The sequence below is a fragment of the Babylonia areolata genome, chromosome 29 (genome assembly GCF_041734735.1).
Source record: "Babylonia areolata isolate BAREFJ2019XMU chromosome 29, ASM4173473v1, whole genome shotgun sequence".
Lineage (NCBI taxonomy): Eukaryota > Metazoa > Mollusca > Gastropoda > Neogastropoda > Buccinidae > Babylonia > Babylonia areolata.
This window is the reverse complement of record NC_134904.1, coordinates 18758575-18783058: the sequence shown is the minus strand read 5'-3', so window position 1 is coordinate 18783058 and position 24484 is coordinate 18758575. Positions and strand designations below refer to the sequence as shown.

General features: G+C 40.6%; 1 protein-coding gene across 2 annotated transcripts in view; it reads left to right on the top strand.

Annotated features, from left to right (window-relative positions):
* The window catches only part of LOC143275001 (protein NipSnap-like), a 32578-nt gene extending 8797 nt beyond the window's left edge, over positions 1-23781 (top strand). The window contains exons 5-10 of one of the 2 annotated variants that reach the window (XM_076579056.1): positions 3364-3434; positions 4544-4684; positions 6505-6536; positions 13427-13518; positions 18927-19010; positions 20357-23781. In XM_076579056.1, coding sequence (XP_076435171.1) covers positions 3364-3434; positions 4544-4684; positions 6505-6536; positions 13427-13518; positions 18927-19010; positions 20357-20421 — 485 coding nt within the window. In that variant the 3' untranslated portion in view covers positions 20422-23781. Of the gene's footprint in view, positions 1-3363; positions 3435-4543; positions 4685-6504; positions 6537-7988; positions 8084-13426; positions 13519-18926; positions 19011-20356 lie in introns of both variants that reach the window. The other variant, XM_076579054.1, reaches the window with a different exon arrangement.
* Positions 23782-24484: the final 703 nt, after the last annotated feature.

The window sequence follows — 24484 nt, the reverse complement described above, 5'->3', positions numbered from 1 at the left end:
TCATTCATAGCTCACAAACCCCTCCTACCTTACCCCACATATCAACACACAAACACAGTCTGTAGTGAGAAGGAGAAAGATCTATAGCTTATTGCTTGACCAGGTATGTTTTCTGATTAGATTTGAGAGATTTAAGAGCAGAGCAGTAATAATTTGGTGGTGTGTACTTTGACTGCTGCAAACTTCGGGTTTTTCATTTGTGTTGTTGGTTCTTGTGTGGCTGACTCAGGGGTCAGGCGCAAAACAGTATTCAGGACACTTTTTAACTTTAGTTCATGGAAATAGTTTCTTAATGTACTGATAAATATGGAGATGTATGTCTTGCAGTTGGTCTGTTTTAATAGGACAGAGCCTGGTTCGGAAAATTGCATTCACAGACACACACACACACACACACACACACACACACACACACACACACACACACACACACACACACACTTTCACTGCTGCTGTTGTGCTACCATAACTGCTGCCCACAACTCAAAGAAAAAAAGCAGAGGAAGTGGAGGAGGCGGCAGGTTGGCGTTGTTGAGAGGGCCAGGAGTAGAGGGCCCAGAGTGTCAGCAAATCGACCGATCGCGCCATAATTTTAGCACGATTGCCCAGTCAAGCTACATAATTATGTGACCTGGTTGGAGACATAATTTGACAAAAAAGAAGAATGCCAGAGAATCAACAGACAGGCAGAAAATACGAAAAAAACTTAGTCGTATGAAGAGCACAGGAACAGGAGTCATGATGGCTGCCGTCAAAAGAGGGCGCTAGCCAGCGGGACAAAGGGGAGGTAACCTACTTCCAGGAGGTTATCGGCCGTAGTTGCTTTCGTTTTCTCCGCATAGGCGGATAGTAGTTTGCACAGGACAGAAATGTCAGACCCCTGCCGGAGTCTGCACTAGTTGGGTCACAGTAAGTATGTTATTTAAACGTAATTTCAGATAGAAAATTTGCTTACAACTTCGTCTGCCACTGTACATACAGCTAGTATTCCCAGTGTGATGTGGTTACCACAATGTATCTTAGAACTGTGTAGTGTGAGTATTCAACTTGACAGGTAGCCAGTGCCAGGACTTGTGATAAGTTAAACAAAAAAAACAAAAAAAGTTGTATGTTCCATGGACTTCCAGGAGGTTATTATGAGCATTTACGCCTAATCTTGAAAATAAGCCCTAGGCGTTTACAAATAGAACACATATGTAAATATCAAAAAGAAAGAAATTGACCACAAGATACGAAACATTATCAAAAATTATTCATACCCCCACCACCCCCTCTCCGACCCCCCCCCCCCACAACACACACAATACACACAAGCACATGCGTACACACAAAGTCATAGCACACAATCGTAAATAGTATACAATCAAAAATACAACCAACAGTTTCTAAAACTATCAAAACTCACTCACTTAGGAATAGTCATACTGGAAAGGGATGAGCTGTTGAGAATTATTCAGAAGGGAAAAGGTGGGTCTTCAGACTGGATTTATAAGAAAGCAGCGAAGATGAGTGTCGGAGAGGCTGAGGAAGTTGATTCCAAAGAAGGGGGCCTTGGTATGAAAAACTGCGTTGGCCATATGTTTTGGTTCAAGCAAGGGGGATCCTAAGCATACAGGTGTCAGAAGAAGAGCAGAGTTGGTGTGAGGGTATGTAAGGATGAATGATATCAGAAAGATACTGTGGACTTGAAACAAAGAGAGACAACTTTGTAAGTAATTCTTTCTTGTACTTGGAGCCAGTGTAAAACATGAAGGAGATGAGAGATATGATCAAATTTACAGGAACGAAAGACAAGATGAGCAACATAGTTCTGGACCTTTTGAAGCCTAGCAATGAGGTAGCTGGGTGAACCGACAAGCAGGGAATTACAATAAACCAGGCGGGACAGCACAAAGACACAGAGGAGAGTTTTGGTTGCATCTTCAGTCAAGAGATGATGAATGGATGTAATTCTGTGAATTTCAAAGTAACACAGTTTGTATATATTTGCAACATACTGCTAATAGGAAAGAGACTGGTCAAGTATGACACCAAGATTGCGGACGGAAGAGGAAAGAGGAATGTCGGTGCCACTGAGGGAGACTGAGGAAGGAAGAGACATGAGTGGCAAAGTCTTTGTGGGGTGATATTCATGATTTCAGTTTTATCCTCGTTTAACTTTAGCTTGTTTTCAGTCGTCCAGGTCTTCAGAATGGAGATGCAGGCCTGAGTAGAATCAATGAGAAAGGGAAGGAGAGACGGAGGGCCCAACAGATACAGCTGGTTGTCATCGGAAAAGCTATGGTGGGACAACGAATGATGATTCACAATGGTTGTGTAAAGAACAAACAGAATGGGCCCAAGAACAGAGCTTTGTGGCACACCAAACTGTATGTAGGAAGGGGAGGATGAAAGACCGCAAACAGAAACAACACTGGAACGGTCAGACAGATAAGAGGGGAACCATGAGAGAGCAAGATCGCAGATTCCAAAAGTGCTATTCAGACGGTTGAGGAGAATCTGATGATCAACAGTATCAAGGGCGGCTGAAAGATCAAGGAGGGAGAGAATAGACTTTATAGAGATTTCGTTGTTTTCAAGAGAAGTTAAGACCATCTTCAGAGGGTCTTTATGATGCTGTGCATTTTAAGCAAATCCTCATTGCTACACACACACAAAGGTAAGCATACTGTCTAATCAGAATCGTCTTAGTTTCAAGGAAGGGAAACAACTCTATCGTCCCAGACTGTCCTCATGTCAGTCTGAAGGCTCAAATATACAATTTTCACCTCTTCTCTTTTTTTATGTGAAATTTTTATAACATCCCAGGGACCTGCACAATGATTGTGCAGTGCGTTCTTTCCATTTTCAAAACATCAGGGACGGATATTTATGTGTTGTCAGAGGCCCTGTGTGCTTCATGTGGTCACAACCCGTTGAAACCTGGGGGGAGTTTACATCCTCGACAGGCTTCTATGCCATATTGATGCAGGGAAAAAAAGGCAGAAAATATGCTGTTTTTCCTTCAAAATACATGTGAACACATTTGGATATATTGTAGACATTCATTCCCTTTCTTTATGGTTTATGCATATGTATGAATGTGAAAACTGTTTTTGCTTTCTTTTGTGGTTTATGTATTTGTATGAATGTGAAAACTGTTTTCCCTTTCTTTGCGGTTTATGCATATGTGTGAATGTGAAAACTGTTATCCCTTTGCAGTTTATGCATATGTATGTATGAAGGTGAAAACAGTTTTCCCTTTCTTTGCGGTTTATGCATATGTATGAAGGTGAAAAGTGTTTTAGTGAGACGGATATTGACGCCAGAGCAGTGCCTGGCCGCAGGGCTCTGTGAGTGAACTGGTCTTGTGTTGTCTGGCAGTTCATATCTGGTCGTACAAGGGAGGGTACCCTGTGTTGAACGAAGCCAACCGCATCTACAGAACAGACCAGGTCAGTGGTGAATGGGCTGCTGTGCATTTTTTCTGTGTGAAGGGCTGTCTTTGTTGTTGGATGTTTTGTAGGGATTAATCCAACTCAGTTGTTTTTGTAGGGTTGGGGTATTAGGGTGTTTTTTGTGGGTTTTTTTTACAGAGTAAGGTCTTTTCAGAGGGGATGGGAACGAAAGAGTTTTATGTGTTTTTTCCTTTACTTTTTTTTTTTCTTTCTCCATTTTGATGATAGGGATGATTATGGTGCTGCTTTGGGGGGTCCTTTTAGGTTTGAGACTTCTTGATTTGGCTGTATTCTCATAATACACCGTAGTGTTAGTGACTCAAGCTGAAAGACACAATGTTGGTCAGGGAATTTGAGTTGAGCTCCCAACAAGGCATATGTGAAGTGGGTGACCCTCGACTGTGTAGTTCCAATCTTCCCATCTGAGTCCATAGCAAGCTTAGTTCCGGGTAGGAGCCAGCGATATGCCGTGGAGGGAAACCCATCTCTAAAGGTGTTGAAATCGGCATCCTCTCATTTGTCAGTCCATTGTAACACTGGCCGCCTCACCAGGATTGCTGGCATGTGTTACTAATGTTGGTCTCTGTGCGTATGGATTTAGTTTACATTCAGATTTTGTAGATAGTCATGTTAGTGTGGAAAAGCCTTGTAACAAGCAAACAAAAACAAAAAAAAACAACAAAAAAAGAAAGGAAAAAAGAGAGCACCATTTCTGTGGCTGTAAAAGTCTTGGAAAAATATGTTTTGCCCTTCAGGACCTTGTAAATTTTTTGAATTTGAATACAGTTCTTAACCAGTACCACTCAACAAAGAGTTTAATGCATTTAAAAAAAAAATATTTAATAAAAAAGAAAAGGAAAGGAAAAAAAACAACAACTGAGAAATGTGGTGAAAATTGGGCATTGACATCAGGATATCTGCCAGTCTCACTGGTCAGCAGTGATGCACACATTTTGGAATGAATTTTGCTTTGTGTTTGGTGTGGAAAAAGGTCTGGTGGGGAAAAAGTAAGGAATTTTGTTGGCTCACTTCTGTGGGAACCCATGTACCCTTTGTTTTCAGTCTCATGGTACATTACAGGCTTTGTTGTCTTGACCCGTTTTCAGGATTTCATCCAGTTTCGCAAGAACCGCAACAAGATGCTCCGGTCACGGAAAAATCAGATCCTGCTGGCCTTCAGCTTCTGGCCAGAGATCGCACCCAGGCCCCCCAGCAACATCTATGAACTGCGCAGCTACACACTGAAGGTATGTACTATTACACACTGAAGGTACGTAGTTACACACTGAAGGTACATAGTTACACACTGAAGGTACGTGCTGTTACACACTGAAGGTATTTGCAGTTACACACTGAAGGTATGAAGTTACACACTGAAGATATGTGCAGTTACACACTGAAGGAATGTAGTTGCACACTGAAGGTATGTAGTTACACACTGAAGGTATGTAGTTGCACGCTGAAGGTATGTAGTTACACACTGAAGATATATGCAGTTACACACTGAAGGTATGTAGTTGCACGCTGAAGGTATGTAGTTACACACTGAAGATATATGCAGTTACACACTGAAGGTATGTAGTTGCACACTGAAGGTATGTAGTTGCACACTGAAGGTATGTAGTTATGCACTGAAGGTATGTAATTACACACTGAAGGGGTGTAGTTACACACTGAAGGTATATACTGTTACACGAAGGTATGTAGTTACACACTGAAGGTATGTACTGTTATACACTGAAGGTATGTAGTTATACCCTGAAGGTATGTGTAGTTACACACTGAAGGTATTACAGGTACACACTGAAGGTGTGTACTGTTACACACTGAAAGTATGTAGTTACATACTGGAGGTGTGTACTGTTACACACTGAAGGTATGTAGTTGCACACTGAAGGTATGTAGTTATGCACTGAAGGTGTGTACTGTTACACACTGACGGTATGTTCTGTTACACACTGAAGGTTTGTACTGTTACACACTGACGGTATGTACTGTTACACTCTGAAGGTATGTAGTTACACACTGAAGGTATGTGCTGTTACACACTGAAGGTATGTACTGTTACACACTGAAGATATGTACGTACACACTGAAGATATGTACGTACACACTGAAGGTATGTAGTTACACACTGAAGGTATGTACTGAGTCACAGATTTACATCCTGAGGTCCACTGAGACATTCTCTTTTCTGTAACTCTGGACTAGATTCATTTTTGTTGTGGAATTGCCTTTCTGTAGGTCTTTTCAACAATGGTGATAATGCAGACTGACGTTGTTACATTCCAGACAGGGAACTCAAACCATTTACAATAACAGAAATTATATGTACATACATATACATACATTCAAGTACAACATACCATGTACAAGCACCCACAAACATGTAAACACAAGCACATGTACTTAGACACAGCCAACAGAAGTTCAAGAAGCACATTAGTCAGTGAAATGTCTTTCAGACAAAGACTGACGTCCATGGTGTAAAATGTGGGCAGTTTTTAAAATGTGTACTGAGTAAATGAAACTGATTGTTTTTCCAAAAATCATTCGGATATGATACGTAGTCAGTGTGCTTGATTTGAGATTGATTTTGGTCACTGTACAATGTATTGTATTGAATTTTACCTTGGGAGATATAATTTCAGGTTATCAAGGAAGCATCACTGCATTTTGACAAATATATGTACACTACACTGCATCTACTTGGCAGATGCCTGACCAGCAGCATAACCACTGCATTTGCAGGGTTCAGAATTTTACTTTTTTGAGTGCTAGTCGGGCACTCGGGACAAAACATTTGAGTACCCAATTGTAGTTTTGTGTGCCAGCATAATAAAATGAACTAAAATGTGCCAAGGAAAGCCTTTCTGCCAGGCTTCATTGTATCTGCGCTGGCACTTTGATTCGAACTCCTGCTGTTTATTCTTTTTGTCATCCTGATCTTTGGTCTGTTTCGGGAGCCTTTCTTTTAACATTGTAGCGTGTATCTTTATAGTGTGTTTGCACATGATATTGAGGCCTTGTTGTTGTGTAAACAGAGGAATCTTTTTTTGTGTTTCAGCCAGGAACCATGATTGAGTGGGGAAACAACTGGTGAGTTCTTTGTTTAATTTTAGGTTGTTTAAAAAAAAAAAAATCATAATGAAGAAAATAAGGGTTGTGAATTGATTGAAACGACGATTTTCAGAGTGTGCTGTTCCTGTCACTCCACCCCTTGTTGGCTGACACACACTTCATATAGGTTTTAAGTGGTTTTGTTTTTTGGGGTTCATAATTTGTACCCCCAAAATTCATCATTCACCCAAATTCATAAAAGTTTCTTTATTTTGGCTTTCACTTTCTATAAAACAACAGAAAAACAACCTTTTTTCGGCCAGTGACTAATAAAGCATTGCAACAAAATGTATACCTGATTTTATATTTTAAAAAAGTAGATTTTTAAAAAGATCTGGAAAGAATCTTTTCCAACCAAAATGAAGCATTTCTGACCAAACTAAAGCTGCTGTGTTGCTGCCCCTGGGCCAAGCAGTTTTGACTGATGCAGGTTGTGTCACATAAATTGATAAAATCTGGGCTTTACCATAAGTTGAAACTGAAATTTCTAAAACTGCATTCACAGGAAGATCAGAGAGTAGTTCACAAGTTGTTTTTTTTCCTGACACATTTGCATGGCAAACTCCTATGTCCAATTGTCCACAGCAGCTACCAAAACTGAAAATAGTTGTCACGACCAGCAACTGCAATCCACAGGCAGAATTTCGTGGGACGTACAATTTGTCATTTGCGATCAGAAATGTGTGAAATGATGGTATAAAAGCAGTGTGGAAAAGCGCTCTTGTAGAAGTCTGAATTTGGAGCAACAGCCTGCATGTGCAGAACATCTGAGGATTTTAAATACACAATATGTTATGATTGTCATCACTTTTTTGTCATTTTGGTGACAGGAAAAGAAAAGTAAGTCAAACTTATGATTAGTCATGCTGTTAGTGGAATGTGGGATGTTTTCTCAATGCTGAATCTTGATCAAAACCTTGTCCTCCTCTCTGTCTGTCCTCTCTGTCTCTTTCTCATGCCTTGCCTAGTCGTCTCCTCCAGCTAAGAAACGGAAGTGATATTGTTATAGAATGGGCTGTTTGTAGTCATATATTGAGAAAAGGACCACACAGCCGTGGTTCTCTGTCCTATTTTATACACACATGGGTGGGAGTATTTATTCAGATTTCCATATTGGCATTTTGGTGATTAAAAACAAAACAAAAAGAAATCCATTTATTTTACTTTGTTCTGGTACAAAGACATGTGATCCTGGCAGTAAACTTTTATTTAAACTTTATAAAAACCTGAGTCACCCCCACCCATGTACACTTAACCAGGTTTTTGGCTTCGGAACTTCAACTTGATCGTGTTTTTTTTCTGGTGGTTCTTTGCAGAACGTTTTGCATTGTTGTGACATGACGATGAACTCATTAAAATGGCTGTGCGTTGTGTTCTCTCTTTTTTTTTCCCCCCACTTTCTTTCTTTCTCTCTCTCTTTCACTCCTGAAGGGCTCGCGGTATAAAAAGCAGGGGGACGAACAACGAACCGGTGGCCGGCTTTTTCTCCCAGATGGGGGACCTGTACATGGTCCATCACATTTGGGGTAAGTGGCGCCACCTGCACATGATGCTGTGCAGTTGCAGTTGCCCCCCCAACCCCCTTGGCCAGAGGGGTAGCAAGACCTTGTGGTTTGGTGTTTGTTTGACTGTTTTTGCATTTACACTTACTGCTCATAGCATGTGCTTTGTTTGGTTGGTTGTTTTTTTGTTTTTCTTTTAGTGATTTTTGTTGTGGTTGCCATTTTTAGTGTGTGTGTATATTTTTCACAGAGGAAAAGTTCTGGACAATGCTTTGATCATTTGTGACCTCTGTTTAAAAAAAGCAAAACGTTTGTGATATCAGCATGGGACAAATTGAAATGATCATGTTTCATGTTTTCTTTTGGGCTTTGATTAAATGTTTTGATCCTAACCAGCAGTATTTTATTGCTATGGAAATGACATCTTCAAGAGTTGGCATAACTTGACATGGCTGTACTCTCATGATGTGTCCCGGTGTCAACTAGGCTGAGAGATACAGTGACACCTGCAGGAAATTTGAGCAACACTCTCAAAGATGTGTCTTTGAAGTGGGTGACACTCAGTTGTGTTGTGTGTTCCCAGTTGTCCCATCTGAGCCCATAGCACACTCACCTCAGTGTATGAGCTGACCCAGTGCTGAAAACCCCCACCTCTGAAGGGACTTGAAACCACAGTTCCCCCAGTCATCTGTCCATGACACTAACCACTTTGACACAGTGGCTGGTTTCCACCAGGGTATATAATGGAGAGATACCTCTTCTAATCCAACAAAGTTCCTGATCTCTAAGGAGGGAAAATTGAGATCCACTGAGTCTCTGAAAGCGGCTGTGTGCTTTGCTTTTAGGCTTACATTACAGCCTTGTGTGAAAACTTTGTGTCAGTTCCATTTGCATAGCTGCTTTTGTTATAAGCGGATGCTTGCTTTGTTGAGATTAATGTAAAACTTTTTTTTTCTCCTGGTGTTGTTGAAAAGTCAGGAATTGGAGGAAACTCGCTCTTGCAGACTTTGCCTTGGATTCTTTCATTTTACTCTTGAAGACAGAAGAACAAAATGTAATTCATTGCAGAGTTTATACTGTTGAAATGATACAAAAATGACTTACAGAATTTATCATTTCAAAAGGAGATTTCAGATGCAGATTTTTATATAAAATGTATAAAGTTCATAACATAATTCTTCACTTAAAAAAAGATTATTTCTTGCACAGATATGGGAAAAATGTTTTAGTTTCAGCAGAGATAGCAAGAAAACAGAAATGGTCACAATTGGTCAGAGCTTGCTTGATGTTGTATCTGACATGGTTGTGAGTTCTTGCCAGAGCATCTTGTTTCTTTTCAGCATGTATGTAATGTAACAAACAAATAAACAAAAAAGTTTGTTTTTCTTTTCTTTCCAGTGGGCCACTGTTTTGAAATGTGTGACACTGAGGTGTTGTGTGCAGTGTTGATAACTAATTCTAGGTCACTCCTGTTCTTGTCATCCTACTGCATCATTGAAGACATTTCAGCTTCCAGCATGACTTGCCGTGTGTATTTCAACCAATTAACCCCCTCCCCCATCCCCCCTTTCTCACAAAACTAACCCAAAGTTTGCCAGTATCCAATTTCTGTGAATTTTCTTTTTCCTAGTGAGGGTGGAGAGTAGTTAATTTTAAGTACTAACTTGCCTTTCTTACTTATTATCTTGTTTTAGATGGACATCCACCATCTAGCAATAGATGTGCCCTTAACTGAAGATGTATGGGAATTGGGTTGCATGCAAAGGCAGATAATTTTGTGCTTAGAGCTACAGGGTAAGAGCAAAATAAATGCACATTATTATTGTTGTCATCTTGCTTTCTCACAGCAGCATACACATTTCAAACTTATATTTCTGACTTGCTTCAACAGGTTGAAGTTTTTAAAAAATAGTGTAAAACCATCCTCTACTCATATCCCTTGATGGGAAAGAAAGCAAATGTCAGCATTATGATAACAAATGTTAGATCAAACATTGCTGTTAAGCACTAAACAGCTCTCCATATTGTTTTTAGACTTTTACATTTGGATTGGTTCTTCACATCAAAACTGCAAGTGCAGTTTGTTTTTTGTTTTATCCCTGCACTTAAAAGTGAAACAAACATATTCCAATGGTGAAAAAAAAAGTTTTATTTTGTCTGTATTCCTCTTTTTCTCATCTCACATTCTCTCCCTCTCTCTCTTTTTCTCACTCTCACATTCTCTCCCTCTCACATTCTCTCCCTCTCTCTCTTTTTCTCACTCTCACATTCTCTCCATCTCTCTCTTTCTCTCACATTCTCTCCCTCTCTCTCTCTTTCTCACTCTCACATTCTCTCACTCACATTCTCTCCCTCTCTCTTTCTCACTCTCACATTCTCTCCCTCTCTCTCTTTTTCTCTCTCTCACATTCTCTCCCTCTCTCTCTTTTTCTTACTCTCACAATCTCTCCCTCTCTCACACATTCTCTCCCTCTTTTTGTCTCTCACATTCTCTCCCTCTCTCTCTTTTTCTCACTCTCACATTCTCTCCCTCCCTCTCTTTCTCACTCTCACATTCTCCCCCTCTCTATCTTTTTCTCACTCTCACATTCTCTCCCTCTCTTTTGTCTCTCTCACATTCTCTCCCTCTCTTTTTCTCTCTCTCACATTTTCTCCCTCTCTGTCTCTTTCTCTCTCTCATTCTCTCCCTCTCTGTCTTTTTCTCTCACATTCTCTCCCTCTCTCTCTTTTTCTCACTCTCACATTCTCTCCCTCCCTCTCTTTTTCTCTCTCTCACATTCTCTCCCTCTCCCTCTTTTTTTCTCTCTCCCTCTCTCTCTTTCATGCATGCATGCTTCTCACCCTTCTTTCACATCTACACTTGTCTGATAATTCAAATTGTGTGATGTTAACCCAAAGAGTTGGACAAACGAGCATGCTCATATTAAAACACATGCATGTGCATGCACACTGAAACATGTGACTGAGAAAGTCGCACACTTGACCCTCCCTGTCTCTGCTTGTTTGTCACTGTGTGCATTGTTCTCTCTTTCACACACATACACCCTCACACACACACTAACTCACATATGTACTCCTCTCATACACATACTTCCTCACACTCACACTCATACTTGCACTCTCCATTGCACACATGTATTCCACTCACACTCCACTCCCATATGCTCCCCTCACTCACATACTCCCCTGTCATGATATGCCCCACAAGCAGATACTGCCATCACTCGCATTTACTCATGTTGTCATATACATACACTCCCTCAACCCCACCTTCACCCCCAACTTGTATCCTCCCCTCACACACACACACACACACACACACACTCCCTCTCTCTCTCTCTCTCTCTCTCTCTTTCTCTCTCCTCCCTCATACACATACTCTGCTCACTCACACATAGTCTGCTCACTCATATTTCCCTTACTCACACCCCCCTTTCTCACACACATACTCCCATCGCTCACTCCCACACCCCTCACACACACTCTCCTCACACACACAGATACATACTCTCCTCACTCGCATATACTACACTCAGATACTCCCATTCCCTTTTTGCATTCATTATCAGTTGTTTCGCTTGTCAGTTTAACGGCTTCTCTTTTACGAAGTCCTTTAAGTAATTTCCAGTAATTGTATTTAGATTTTTTTTTTTTCAAATTTCACCCACATTTCACCCTCATTTGCCCAATTTCCCCCAACCCTCCATTCAGTCACATCTCCCACCCCTTCTAACCTATAATACTCAAATGTATTCATACATACTTTAACAAAATGTCTTCAATCACCGATATGTGTGATGGGACATTAAACAAAAATTCCTATTCCCCTTCCCTCACACACGCACACACGCGCACACACACACACACAACCTCCTATTCCCTCAAACACTCTCCTCACACACATACTCCCGTGACATTCGGCATGACAGTGTTTGCACCAGTGTTGTTCATGGAGGTGGGGAGGACACAAAGCAGCCTAAAGTCAGCAAGCCATTTTGAAAACTAAAGGTGAAAACAATCCTGATGCTCCGGATAGCAACCCCCACTCTTCCAAAGAAGAAGAAAAAAAGGTGGAACCATAAACTTTGGTGATTAGTTTGGTGAGAAAGGATCACCTTCCCTCGTGGACACGAATCAGATGGGGTTTTTTGTTGTTGTTTTTTTTGTGTTTTTTTAAATTTCTTTATAAATTTTATCAAGTGCAGGAAAAAGGCCAGTGGCGATTGGATAAGGTTGCTGAATGTTGGGGATGGGTGTTCTTTTTGAAGATCTTTCTGTGGGCATGTACCACTTGCCACAGTATAAAGTTATGTCGTGGTGTCTCTGCTTGTAGTACGTTGTACCCTTCGGCCTAGGACTGTTGGTTGTTTGCACTGAGGGAGGGGGTGGGGGTAATTTCAGGGATGATGTCTTGTCGTTTCCCTTCCTAACAGTCGGTCAGTTTTTGTGTGGATTGCAGGTTTTGTCATTTTTCACTTCTTTCTTTCTGTGGAGTTTGCTGGGTTTTTTTCATTAGGGTTTCATCTTAGTTATACAGTCCTTCGTGTTGGTCTTCATAGACTTCCTACATTGTGGATGGAGTGACTGCAGTCAATTGGTTAATGCCTGCGTTCGTTGAAGGATCTGTTTCACATCAATGTTTCTTTGACAGCAGTGTTTTGTTCATCTGTATCAATTGCCTATAATTTAGTATGTCTCACAGTCAACAAAAAGACTTTTTCTGTGTGTGTGTGTTTGAGGACATTGAAACATAAAGGGTAAGATGATGTTGAGGAGAAAAGAAAAAAAGTCTGGATTAGATTAAAGACACATTCAGATTGCTTTGTCGTACTATGTACTGCCTTCAGCCAACTATGAAGGAGAGACAAAAAAAACCCAGCAGACAGCAGTTTTCAGTGAACACATTTGGGGTGGGGGTGAGGGGGGTTGTGGGGGGGGCGCCTTCTTTTCAGTCTTCCTGTGCTGTTTTGATGAATTGTTCCTGTCTGTTGCTTTCTTCATTCATTCATTTACAGTTTCAGCTAGGTTTTTTTTTATTTTGACCTGAATTATTTTTGCCCAAATTTATTTTTTTCTTTTTTCTTTTAAAAATAAATATTGTTTTTAACCTTCATGTTGATCCCTTCATGGTTTGAGCCATGTTGTTGTTGTGCGATGGCTTTTCAGTGTCGTGGCTGTGTGCTTTTTTCCCCGGCAGTTTGCAGGTGGTGTTCATTCTCTCCAGGGCAGTGTGTGCGTCACTGGCAGTGCCGACATGCAGAATGACGGTTGAACTCTTCTCAGAACTTGTGCAGACTGTGCAGTGCGACGGCTGTGTTGAAATGATAGCCAAGTGCTTTGTTTTCTGTTTCTCCTCTGGCTGTGTAGGGCGCGAGGTATAAAGTTTAGAGCGCCTAACACGCCCGTAGCCGGCTTCCTCAGTCACATAGGGCAGCAGTATAACGTGCACCACTTGTGGGGTACGTACCATGCTCGGGTGGACAGGAGTGGGGGGGGGGGGGGGAGGGGGGGGGGGGAGGTAAGTTTGTTCCATGTCCATCCTAATGCAGACAGGGAGGGATGGGATGCTCTGGTATGGCTTGCAGGAAAGCCCCTGCTTGTAGTGGTGTTGTAATTTGCAAGAAGTGTTATGTGATGAGAGGTGGTTGTTGTTTTGTGTGTTTTGTTGTGATGGTGACCCCCCCCTCCCTGTCTCTTCACCTTGGTACACACGCACCTTGCCCTGTTTGTTCCCTAGCTTTGGTCATGGTGAATTCACATGATGTGCATGCTGCTGTCTGAGGAAATGAGCATGGCAAGTTCACAGTGCATTGTAGTCTGTGTTAATATCTAACCCCAAAATCTGCTTCCTCTGCCTGATAACCTAACACAGCTTGTATCAACAAAGGGCTTTTGTTTGGGATGGTTTGTGTGTGTGTGTGTGTAGTATTGAGTATTGAGTGAATCTGCTATTTGATGATCATTAGCTTTGGGGAAATGTATTGTGTAGAAGCAGAGAAGATTAAATAGTTTAAAAAACCATGTGGACAGAGAGCCCCTTAGAAGGGGAGTACAAATGTAGATGAGAAAGTTGTACATTAATGCTAGGTTGATTGATTGATTGATTGATTGATTGATATGTGTGTATGTATATGTAGTTGTAATATTTCACACACAGAGATGTGTTGTGACAAAAAATAGTACAAAATGTGATTAAAGAAAAGGAAGATCGATTAGATACACATATAATGTTGTGATGGGAAAAAATGCATAAAGAAAAAGAAGTTCCTTTCTTAGCATATGTATATCAATCATTGCTTTGCACCGACATGTTGGTTACTTGATGTGGGAGGGGGGTGTGGGGGGAGCAGTGCTCAACACCAGTGTGAACTGGAGTCATGTGTCTAACTCAGGGCTTGGCATCTGTGATGTAAAATGAATCAGACGGAATTAACACAGCATGTTTTTGGTTTGGTTTGGTTTTGTTAACAAGATTTTGAAGAGGGAGCATGTGTATTGCTCATGACCCCAGGAAATGTCAGAGAGAGAGGAGAATGCACTGGCAGAGATTTGTGCTTATCTCCTCCTCCCCCTCCCCCTCCATCCCTTCCATATCTCCACCTCCCCCTCCATCCCTCCCCCTCCCCCTCCATCCCTTCCATATCTGCAGCCCCCCCTCCCCCTCCATCCCTTCCATGTCTGCAGCCTCCCCCTCCACCTCCATCCCTTCCATATCTCCCCCTCCCCCTCCCCTTCCTCCTCCATCCCTTCTATATCTGCAGCCTCCCCCTCCCCCTCCCCCTCCATCCCTTCCATATCTGCAGCCTCCCCCTCCCCCTCCATCCCTTCCATGCTCTCTCTCTCTCTTGTCTCTCTCTCTCTCTCTCTCTCTCTCTCTCTCTCTCTCTTCCCCCCCCCCCTCCCTCATTCTCTTCCCTCCCCTCTCTTTCTCCCTCTTTCTCCCTTTCTCTCTTCTTTCTCTCTCTCTGTTTCTCTGTCCCTCCCCCTCTCACTGTCACTCGGCAGCATTTGCTGTGGTCGTAAAAGACCAAAGTATGACAGCTAACATTGTAACCTTTGATCCAGAGTAAGGGAAGAGATTGAATAAATTAATGAATGAATGAAAGATGAATTAGTTGATAAAAAGACTGACCACAAGTAATAAATAAATTAAATAAACCGATCACAGTGTGGCTTTATTTTGCTGGTCACCTGGTGAAGGGTGTTCATGTTTTGTTTTGTTCGATGCGCACGCACTTTTTTCTTTCTGTGGAGGAAAAATGCACCAAATGCGCATTTGGCTTTGTGTGTATGTGTCTGAGAGAGAAAGAATGTGAGCGTAAATTTATTTGGGTGTGTGTGGGGTGGGGGTGGGGGGGGGGGTTCACTTTAAATTTTTTTCTGATAAATTTCAAAAGGAGTTAGATTATTTATAAACAATATAGAGAAGGAGAAGCATAAGACTGGAAAAAAAAAGTAAAAAAGAATAATGCATACACATGTTAGTGTGCGAGGGAGAGAGAGAGAGACTATGTGTGTGGACTTCGAGTGGTGGACGGAGGGGTGTGGCTTTTCGGTAGTTGCACCCAAGCCATGTTTCTTTCCCCTGAGCTCCCTTTCTTGTCTGCCCCTTGCTTTCCCTTCCTTCCATGTTGCTCATTTGTTGTGGAAAATGAGTATTTTCCTCCCATTTGTTGTGGAAAATAGTAATTTTCCCCCAGTTTGTTGCGGAAAACAAATGTTTTCTGCTCATTTGTTGTGGAAAGTGGATGTTTTCTGCACATATGCTGTGAAAAATGGATGTTTTCTGCACATTTATTGAGGAAAACGGATGGAAAATGGATGTTTTCTGCACATTTGTTGTGGAAAATGGATGTTTTCTGCACATTTGTTGTGGAAACCGGATGTTTTCTGCACATATGCTGTGAAAACTGGATGTTTTCTGCACATTTATTGTGGAAAACGGATGTTTTCTTTTTAACAGAACTTGTCTTTCCTGTTGTTGAACTTTTTTTCTTTTTTCTTTTTTTTAAGAGAGGAAAAATTATGGCCTTGTGTCATCAGCTAGGCTGAAGTAAAGAATAATGATGATGATAATGATAGAGGCGGATTAGAATGTAGCCAGGGTAGTTTTGAATGTTCACAAGGATGGCATACAAGAGGGAGTGTGTTGTCATGACATGAAATATTGAGGGATTGTTTTATCATGACAAGCAGTATTGAGGGAGTGTAATATCATAGCTGAATTGAGGGAATGTGATTTTATGACAGACACTGAGACAGTTTCTTTAGGGAGTATGATATAATGTCATACAGTATTGAGGGAGTATGATATAATGCTATACAATATTGAGGGAATGTATTATAATGCCATACAGTTTTGAGGGAGTATGATATAATGCTATACAATATTGAGGGAATGTATTATAATGCCATACAGTTTTGAGGGAGTATGATATAATGCCATAAAGTATTGAGGGAATGTATTATAAAGCCATACAGTATTGAGGGAGTATGATATAATGCCATACAGTATTGAGGGAGTATGATATAATGCCATACAGTATTGAGGGAATGTATTATTATGCCATACAGTTTTGAGGGAGTATTATATAATGCCATGCAGTATTAAGGGAATGTATTATAATGCCATACAGTTTTGAGGGAGTATTATATAATGCCATACAGTTTTGAGGGAGTATTATATAATGCCATACAGTATTAAGGGAATGTATTATAATGCCATACAGTACTGAGGGAGTATGATATAATGCCATACAGTATTAAGGGAATGTATTATAATGCCATACAGTACTGAGGGAGTATGATATAATGCCATACAGTACTGAGGGAGTATGTTATAATGCCATACAGTATTGAGGGAGTATGGTATAATGCCATACAGTATTGAGGGAGTATGATCTAATGCCATACAGTTTTGAGGGAGTACGATATAATGCTATACAGTATTGAAGTATGATATAATGCCATACAGTATTGAGGAAGCATGATATAATGCCATACAGTATTGAGGGAGTATGGTATAATGCCATACAGTATTGAGGGAGCATGGTATAATGCCATACAGTATTGAGGGAGCATGATATAATGCCATACAGTATTGAGGGAGCATGATATAATGCCATACAGTATTGAGGGAATACACCACAATGCCATACAGTATTGATGAAATTATAATGCCAAATGGTAAACAAAAATAGATAGATAGATAAATCTGTAGGCAAAATTGTATAATAATTATGTAGAAATATAGATAAAATTTACAGCTTTCAGTTTCACTTCAGTCTTTACATTTTGAAATGTTAGACGGATGATTGACACATTTCTATCATGAGATTGACGCATTGATGCCAAAAGGTATGAAAAGCATGTGTTAACAATATTCAGAGAAGGTTTGTTTTACATATATATATATATATATATATATATATATATATATATATATATATATATATATATACATATATATATATATATATATATATATATATGTATTGAGAGAGAGAGAGAGATTGTGTGTGTGCAGAGCAGATACGTTGTAGTGTATGTAGATAAGTGTGCACACTTCGATATGGATACTTGAAATTGAAATCATGAAAGTAGTCACAAACATGTGGCAATGGCAGTATGTCAGTTATGGTCAGTTTGTGTGAAGGAGTGTGTGTAAAGTAATGATGATAGTTTGATTTGCATTGAGGGGAGTGCATGATATTTGGGGAATGGTTTCTAGGATATACTTTAACTGTCCTGTTCTGAGTGATGCAATACCTTCATAGTACTATCGTTACTCATTTTATTGTTGTAGTAGCACTGGGAGCAGCAAAAGCTCTGCCTAGGCCTCACGGCTTTTTTTTATGTCCCCTTCAATATCTGTCTCATTTTCCTTTTTGTGGGATAAGTAGATGCTATTGCTTTGCATCATTCATTGATTATGATTTGTTCGTCATAGTGCAAATTTTTTTTTTCTTTTAATTTGCTCATATCAAGAAGATTTTTAAACATACTAGTATTCCATGCAAGTTTAGTTTCAATTGGTAGTGCGTTCCTTATTTGTGCATTTCTCTTAGCTAATGAAATTTTCCTTAGGTTGGTATTACAGTGCTTCTTACAAATTTTCATCACAGAGTTTCTTGTACTCTCATTGTCTGACATTTAAAAAAATGTTATTTACATTAACAGTCATTAAAGTGATTTAATATTTTGTTCGTTTCAGTTAAGTCTTCTCTGAACCATCTACCTGATAGTGAATGCAGATTGTAGGTTTCAGTTAAGTCTTCTCTGAACCATCTACCTGATAGTGAATGCAGATTGTAGGTTTCAGTTAAGTCTCCTCTGAACCATCTACCTGATAGTGAATGCAGATTGTAGGTTTCAGTTAAGTCTTCTCTGAACCATCTACCTGATAGTGAATGCAGATTGTAGGTTTCAGTTAAGTCTCCTCTGAACCATCTACCTGATAGTGAATGCAGATTGTAGGTTTCAGTTAAGTCTTCTCTGAACCATCTGTCTGATAGTGAATGCAGATTGTAGGTTTCAGTTGTCTCCTCTGAACCATCAACCTGATAGTGAATGCAGATTGTAGGTTTCAGTTGAGTCTTCTCTGAACCATCTACCTGATAGTGAATGCAGATTGTAGGTTTCAGTTGAGTCTTCTCTGAACCATCTACCTGATAGTGAATGCAGATTGTAGGTTTCAGTTGAGTCTTCTCTGAACCATCTACCTGATAGTGAATGCAGATTGTAGGTTTCAGTTGTCTCTGAACCATCTACTCTAAAGTGAAAGCAGATTTAGGTGGGAAATACCTGTGTTGTCATGATGTTATGAATGTTGTGTGTATATGATCATGCTGTCATTGCTGTGACACAGCGTACAGTGACCTTGAGTCCCGCAAAGAGACACGTGAGGCTGCCTGGCGACGACCTGGCTGGGACGAGTGTGTGGCCTACACAGGTGTGTACACTGTCAGCAACACGCGTCACTGTCACAGGTCTACACGTAGACATGCACACACATGCCTGCGTGTACAGGCACACATATAGACATGCATACTTAACTCGAGTTCTTTTTCTTCCCTCACTTATGAACACTCTCAATCTCATGCACTGAAGCGCACAGGAACTCGTACACTCTCTCACATGTTCACACACACTCAAACTGCCCCTCACACATGCTCTCATACACATGCACCCTCACACACTCTTTTTCGCACACTCAAGCACGCGCGCACATACACACACACACACACACACTTTCAGTATGTCTGTCTTTCTCTTTCTGTCTCCCTCTCTGAGTCATTTCACCCATTCTTGCGTTTTACTCCTACTTTCTTTTCCTTCTGTAAAGATATCTCTGCATACCTTTACTAGATAGTAAATGCAAATAGATAAGAAATTTCAACCTTGTTTATGAAAAAAAAAAAAAAAGAAATTGATAAGTACAATTTTTCACACATGGTCAAAAGTTCTTAGGATAGTATTTGCTGTTTAATGCATGCCTAACTTTAAGGAAATCATTGCATCAGTTCTTTTGTAGTGATTGTGTTTAAAAGGTCAAAGTTCCCATAGCCTCTAATGTCCATTGGGGGAGTGAATTGACATCCACTGTGTCTAGGGCTCAGCCTAGGAAGGCAGTGAATTGACATCCACTGTCTTGGGCTCAGCCTAGGAAGGCAGTGAATTGATATCCACTGTGTTTAGGGCTCAGCCTAGGAAGGCAGTGAATTGACATCCACTGTGTCTAGGGCTAGGCAGTGAATTGACACCCACTGTGTCTAGGGCTCAGCCTAGGAAGGCAGTGAATTGACATCCACTGTGTCTAGGGCTCAGCCTAGGAAGGCAGTGAATTGACATCCACTGTGTCTAGGGCTCAGCCTAGGAAGGCAGTGAATTGACATACACTGTGTCTAGGGCTAGGCAGTGAAATGACACCCACTGTGTCAAGGGCTCAGCCTAGGAAGGCAGTGAATTGACATCCACTGTGTCTAGGGTTCAGCCTAGGAAGGCAGGGCCCAGTCCTCTCCTACCACCATTTTAACCTTCCCAACCAAAGTTGGGGAATGATTCACACCTTGGTGGAGTGAGGAAAGACAGAGTAAAGAGCTTTTCCCCAGGACACTACACCATGTGGAAATGAAGGGCCTTGAATCCTCATCACTGGTCAACACTGGATCACAAGTCCAACTGATTCTGCCAGTGTGCATACTGTGACTGTGTGGGTGTATGACTGCATTGTTGGTTTTTATTTTAATTTTGCTTGTTTGATCGCTGGCTGCATTGTTGATGGTGTGGTTGTTGCAGTGCCGTTGATCCGACACATGCAGTCACGCATCTTGATACCCACGCCCTTCTCCCCAATGCAGTAACGGGCACAGCGCGTAGGACCAAACCCCACATGTCTGTTAGTCCGTCCGGCGGTGAACCAACCCACTGTTCCAGACAGACAGACTGCATTGTTCATTCGTTCGCTCTCTCCTTGCTGGACTGACTGCAGAAAAAAAAAGGCTTGTGAAGCGAGTTGTGCGTCTTGTCTCTGTCACTCAACACGTTGCCTTCTAGAAACATGCCATGGATGTATGGTGTGTCAGGACTGGACACATCATCAGCCCTCTTGTTTTCCAGTGTAGCCATATATATGTACTGTACATAGTGGAACTCTAAAATAAGAGGGTTTTTTTTTTTTGTTGGTTTTGTGTGTGTGTTTGTGTGCTGGTGCACAAGATAGTTATGTTTAGCTGGAGTAGTGTTGGAAATATGATTGTCATCATCATCATCTTGGTTCTCTTGGGAATGAAGGAAGTGGCTGGGTTGTGCTATCATTGTATGTGGACAGGCATGTAATAGCACTGGTTGGTGTAGTATTGGAAATGTGGCTATGAATCTATCAATCTGTATATGATATAATAGTTGGTTTGCTGTGTTGACGGCGATTGAGGTGGTCAGTACCAGTGGTAGAGAAACATTAGGTTTGTTCTCTGTTGGCTGCTAGATATTGGCTGCTGGAATTTGTCGTGTGGAAATGGTATCGTCCATGGTTTGGTTTGTTGTTCTGTTGGTGAGAGGAGTTTGTGTGTGTTGTTCTACTGTGATTATTATTATTATTACTACTACTTTTTTATATTATAATTATTATTTATTTATTTATGTACGCTTATATTTGACTTCATCAAGTTTTTGCGCCTTATACATATTATTAGTAGTGGTAGTAGTTATTTTTTTTTATATATTTATCTATTATTTATTCACCTTTTTTTTTCTTTTTCTTTTTTTTTCTCAAGGCCTGACTAAGCACGTTGGGTTACGCTGCTGGTCAGGCATCTGCTTGGCAGATGTGGTGTAGCGTATATGGATTTGTCTGAACGCAGTGACACCTCCTTGAGCTACTGAAACTGCGAGAAACAAGATGAGGAGAGCGGGGAGGGAGGGGGAGGGGGGGGATGTGAACTTCATTTGCAATCAGTGTGGGGGTTTATGTGTTTGTGTTCGAGGAGAATTGGGGTGGGGGGGGGGGGGGGGTAGAATGTGTTGCTCATGTGCATTTGGAAGGATGATTGTTTTGGTATTATGATTCATAAAAGAGATAGAGTGTGTGAGTCTGCACATTTCAGTCATTTTGGTTTCCATTCTTTTATGTTGTGCATTTTTATGTTTGTTTTTAAAGGGAGTGAGATTTTGTTTGTTTATATGTTTGTGTTTGTATGATTTTGTTACATGAGAGTGCTTGTGTCTATTACAATGTGTGTGTTTGTATGATTTTGTTACATGAGAGTGCGTGTGTATATTACTACTTTGTCCATCAGCTTGTTTCTTGTTGTTTTTTTGGTTTTGTTTTTTGTTTGTTTTTGTTGTTGTTATTTTGTTGGTTCATGGGAAACATGTTACTATGATTGATTCCGAATCTGCAGCTGACCACAAATTTATCATGATGATAATGATAGTTGAATGCTCAGTAACTGTGAATTCATGTACGCAGCATGGAATAATAAGAATGATAAAAATAGTGGCTGTTGGTAGAATACACAAGAGAGGGGGAAAAAAATTTGCAGTTGATCGTAGATTTGATTGTTATTGGTAACTGACCAGCACTGACATTGATTTCTGCTCCAGTATTCTGCTGTTGACTGTTGACTTTGAAATGGAGGGCGTAGAATGATGCAGTGTCTTGAGAATCTAGATGATAGCGATGATGATGAAATAATGGCATTATTATATTTGTTGTAGCTGGTGTTATTATCATTATTATTGTTATTTTATTTATTTAGTTTTACAGTATTAGAAGAGATATCACTGTGAAAAAGACAAAACCTGAACTGACTGAAATATTTCTGTAGGTTGCTGTATTAAGTTACATTTTCCTGTCCTGAACTGAACGTCAACAGTATGTTTTTTTGGTGGGGGAAATACTTGGTAAGAAGCCTTTCTTTCTTAGTTTATTTTTTATAGGCAAGGGGCTTTTTGGGTTTTTTTGTCTACTGCTCAAATTATTGAGGATGGTGTTTGGATTGTGTTCATGAGTTTCTTGGTGATTTTTTTTTTTTTAACTTGTTTTTTCGGAGGGGTTCTTGTTTTGTTTTTTTGTTGTTGTTTTGTTTGAGCGTAGGTTCTGGCTGCTTGTTGTTCACAAAGTATTATTATGACACAAACTGTACTACATTGATTGGGGAAAGTTTATGATAACGCTGATGAAATACGTACCCAGATGTAATAAAGATTGCCAGATAGATAATATTTTGTGCAAGATGTTCTGAAGATTTGTTAACTGTGAACATTTTGGTTATTTAGATTGTGATGGATGATGTAATGTGCCCTGATTCCTCTTTAATCTCTCTCTCTCTCTCTTCTTCTCTCTCTCTCCCTCTATCCATCGCTCTCTCTCTCTCTCTCTTGCTCTTCTCTCCCTCTCTCGCTCCATCCATCTCTCTCTTGCTCTTCTCTCCCTCTCTCGCTCCATCCATCTCTCTCTTGCTCTTCTCTCTCTCTCTCCCCATCTATCCCTCTCTTTTGCTCTTCTCTCTCTACCCCTCTCTCTCTCTCTCCCTCTCTCTCTCTCCCCCTCTATTCATTTCTACCTCTCTCCCTCTCCCTCTATCCATCTCTCTCTCTTACCTCTCTCTCTCTACCCCTCTATCCATCTCTCTCCCTCTATCCATCTCTCTCCCTCCCACCCCCCAAACCCCCTCTTTCTCTCTTTTTCTCTCTCTCTTATCCTTACCCAATGTCTCTCAGTGTCTTTGATGGTGTAAAGTTATGGTTTATCATTCTTCCATATTCCTCTTTTTGGGAGGGGATGGGGGGGGGCGGGTATAGGTTGGTGTTGTGAATGCAAAATAATACCGGGTGCCCTTGTTGACGCAATATATGGGTGAGTGGAGAGAGAGAGAGAGAGAGAAGAAGGTGATAGTACCTTGCTGAAATGTGAGTGATTACTGTTAGTTTGAAAAGATATGATGATGCTAACAAAATAGAGATGATGCCACTAAATTAGTGATGATGCTTGAGATGATACTACTAAACAGAGATGATGACACTATAAATAGAGATGCTGCTGTTCTATTTTCTTCAGAAGAGAAAACTACTTCATCATTGTTGGTTTTTCTGTGTCTAACCCCCTACCCCACGACACCTCCCAGGTGCAAACAGTAGAAGCAGAGGATGGTGATGAAGATGCTTGGCATCTGTTGACTTGATGTTGCTGACACACTGGAATAAATCAGTTCCTGTCTGTTCATGTTTTGTCCTTATCTGATTTCATTTGTTGCATGTCTGACAGATCTGTCAGAATGTGTGTGTGTGTGTGTGTGTGTGCTTAAGTGTGTGCGTGTCTGTGCATGTGTGTGTTTGTGAATCTCTCTCTGTCTGTCTCTCCACACACACACACACACACACACACGTGTGTTTGTATAAAACCTTGGTTAACCTTTTTAGTGCCAAACTCGTGCTCCGTGACAACTATTTGCCAATTAATGTTTTGGTGACGAAAGGTAATTATCAAAAAAAAAAAAAAAAAATTCTTGCATGCAAACTACTAGAAGAAAATATATAGATTATAACCTATACTTTCCTGAAAGAAAAATGCACACACTATCCAGTTACCACAGTTTCACACGAGTTCAGTGATTTTGCAATAAGAAAATTACTACAATGACAGAAATTCTGCTCAGAGGCACTTCTTTTTTTTTCTGGTTTTTGTTGTTGTTGTTTTTTTGTTGTTGTTTTTTTGCACACAAGAGGGACAATGTATGTATGTATGCATGACAACCAGTCGTGTATGACTATGACCATCAGAACAGCACAGAAGGCAACTGCTGTCCCGACTATCTGGGCTAGAATTTGATTCGAGTGGAGAGTGTCTTGCCCAAGTTACATCCACACTCTCTTGGCCAAGAGGGTTTGAGGACTGTCGGCACTGGGATCGTTCCAACAACAAAC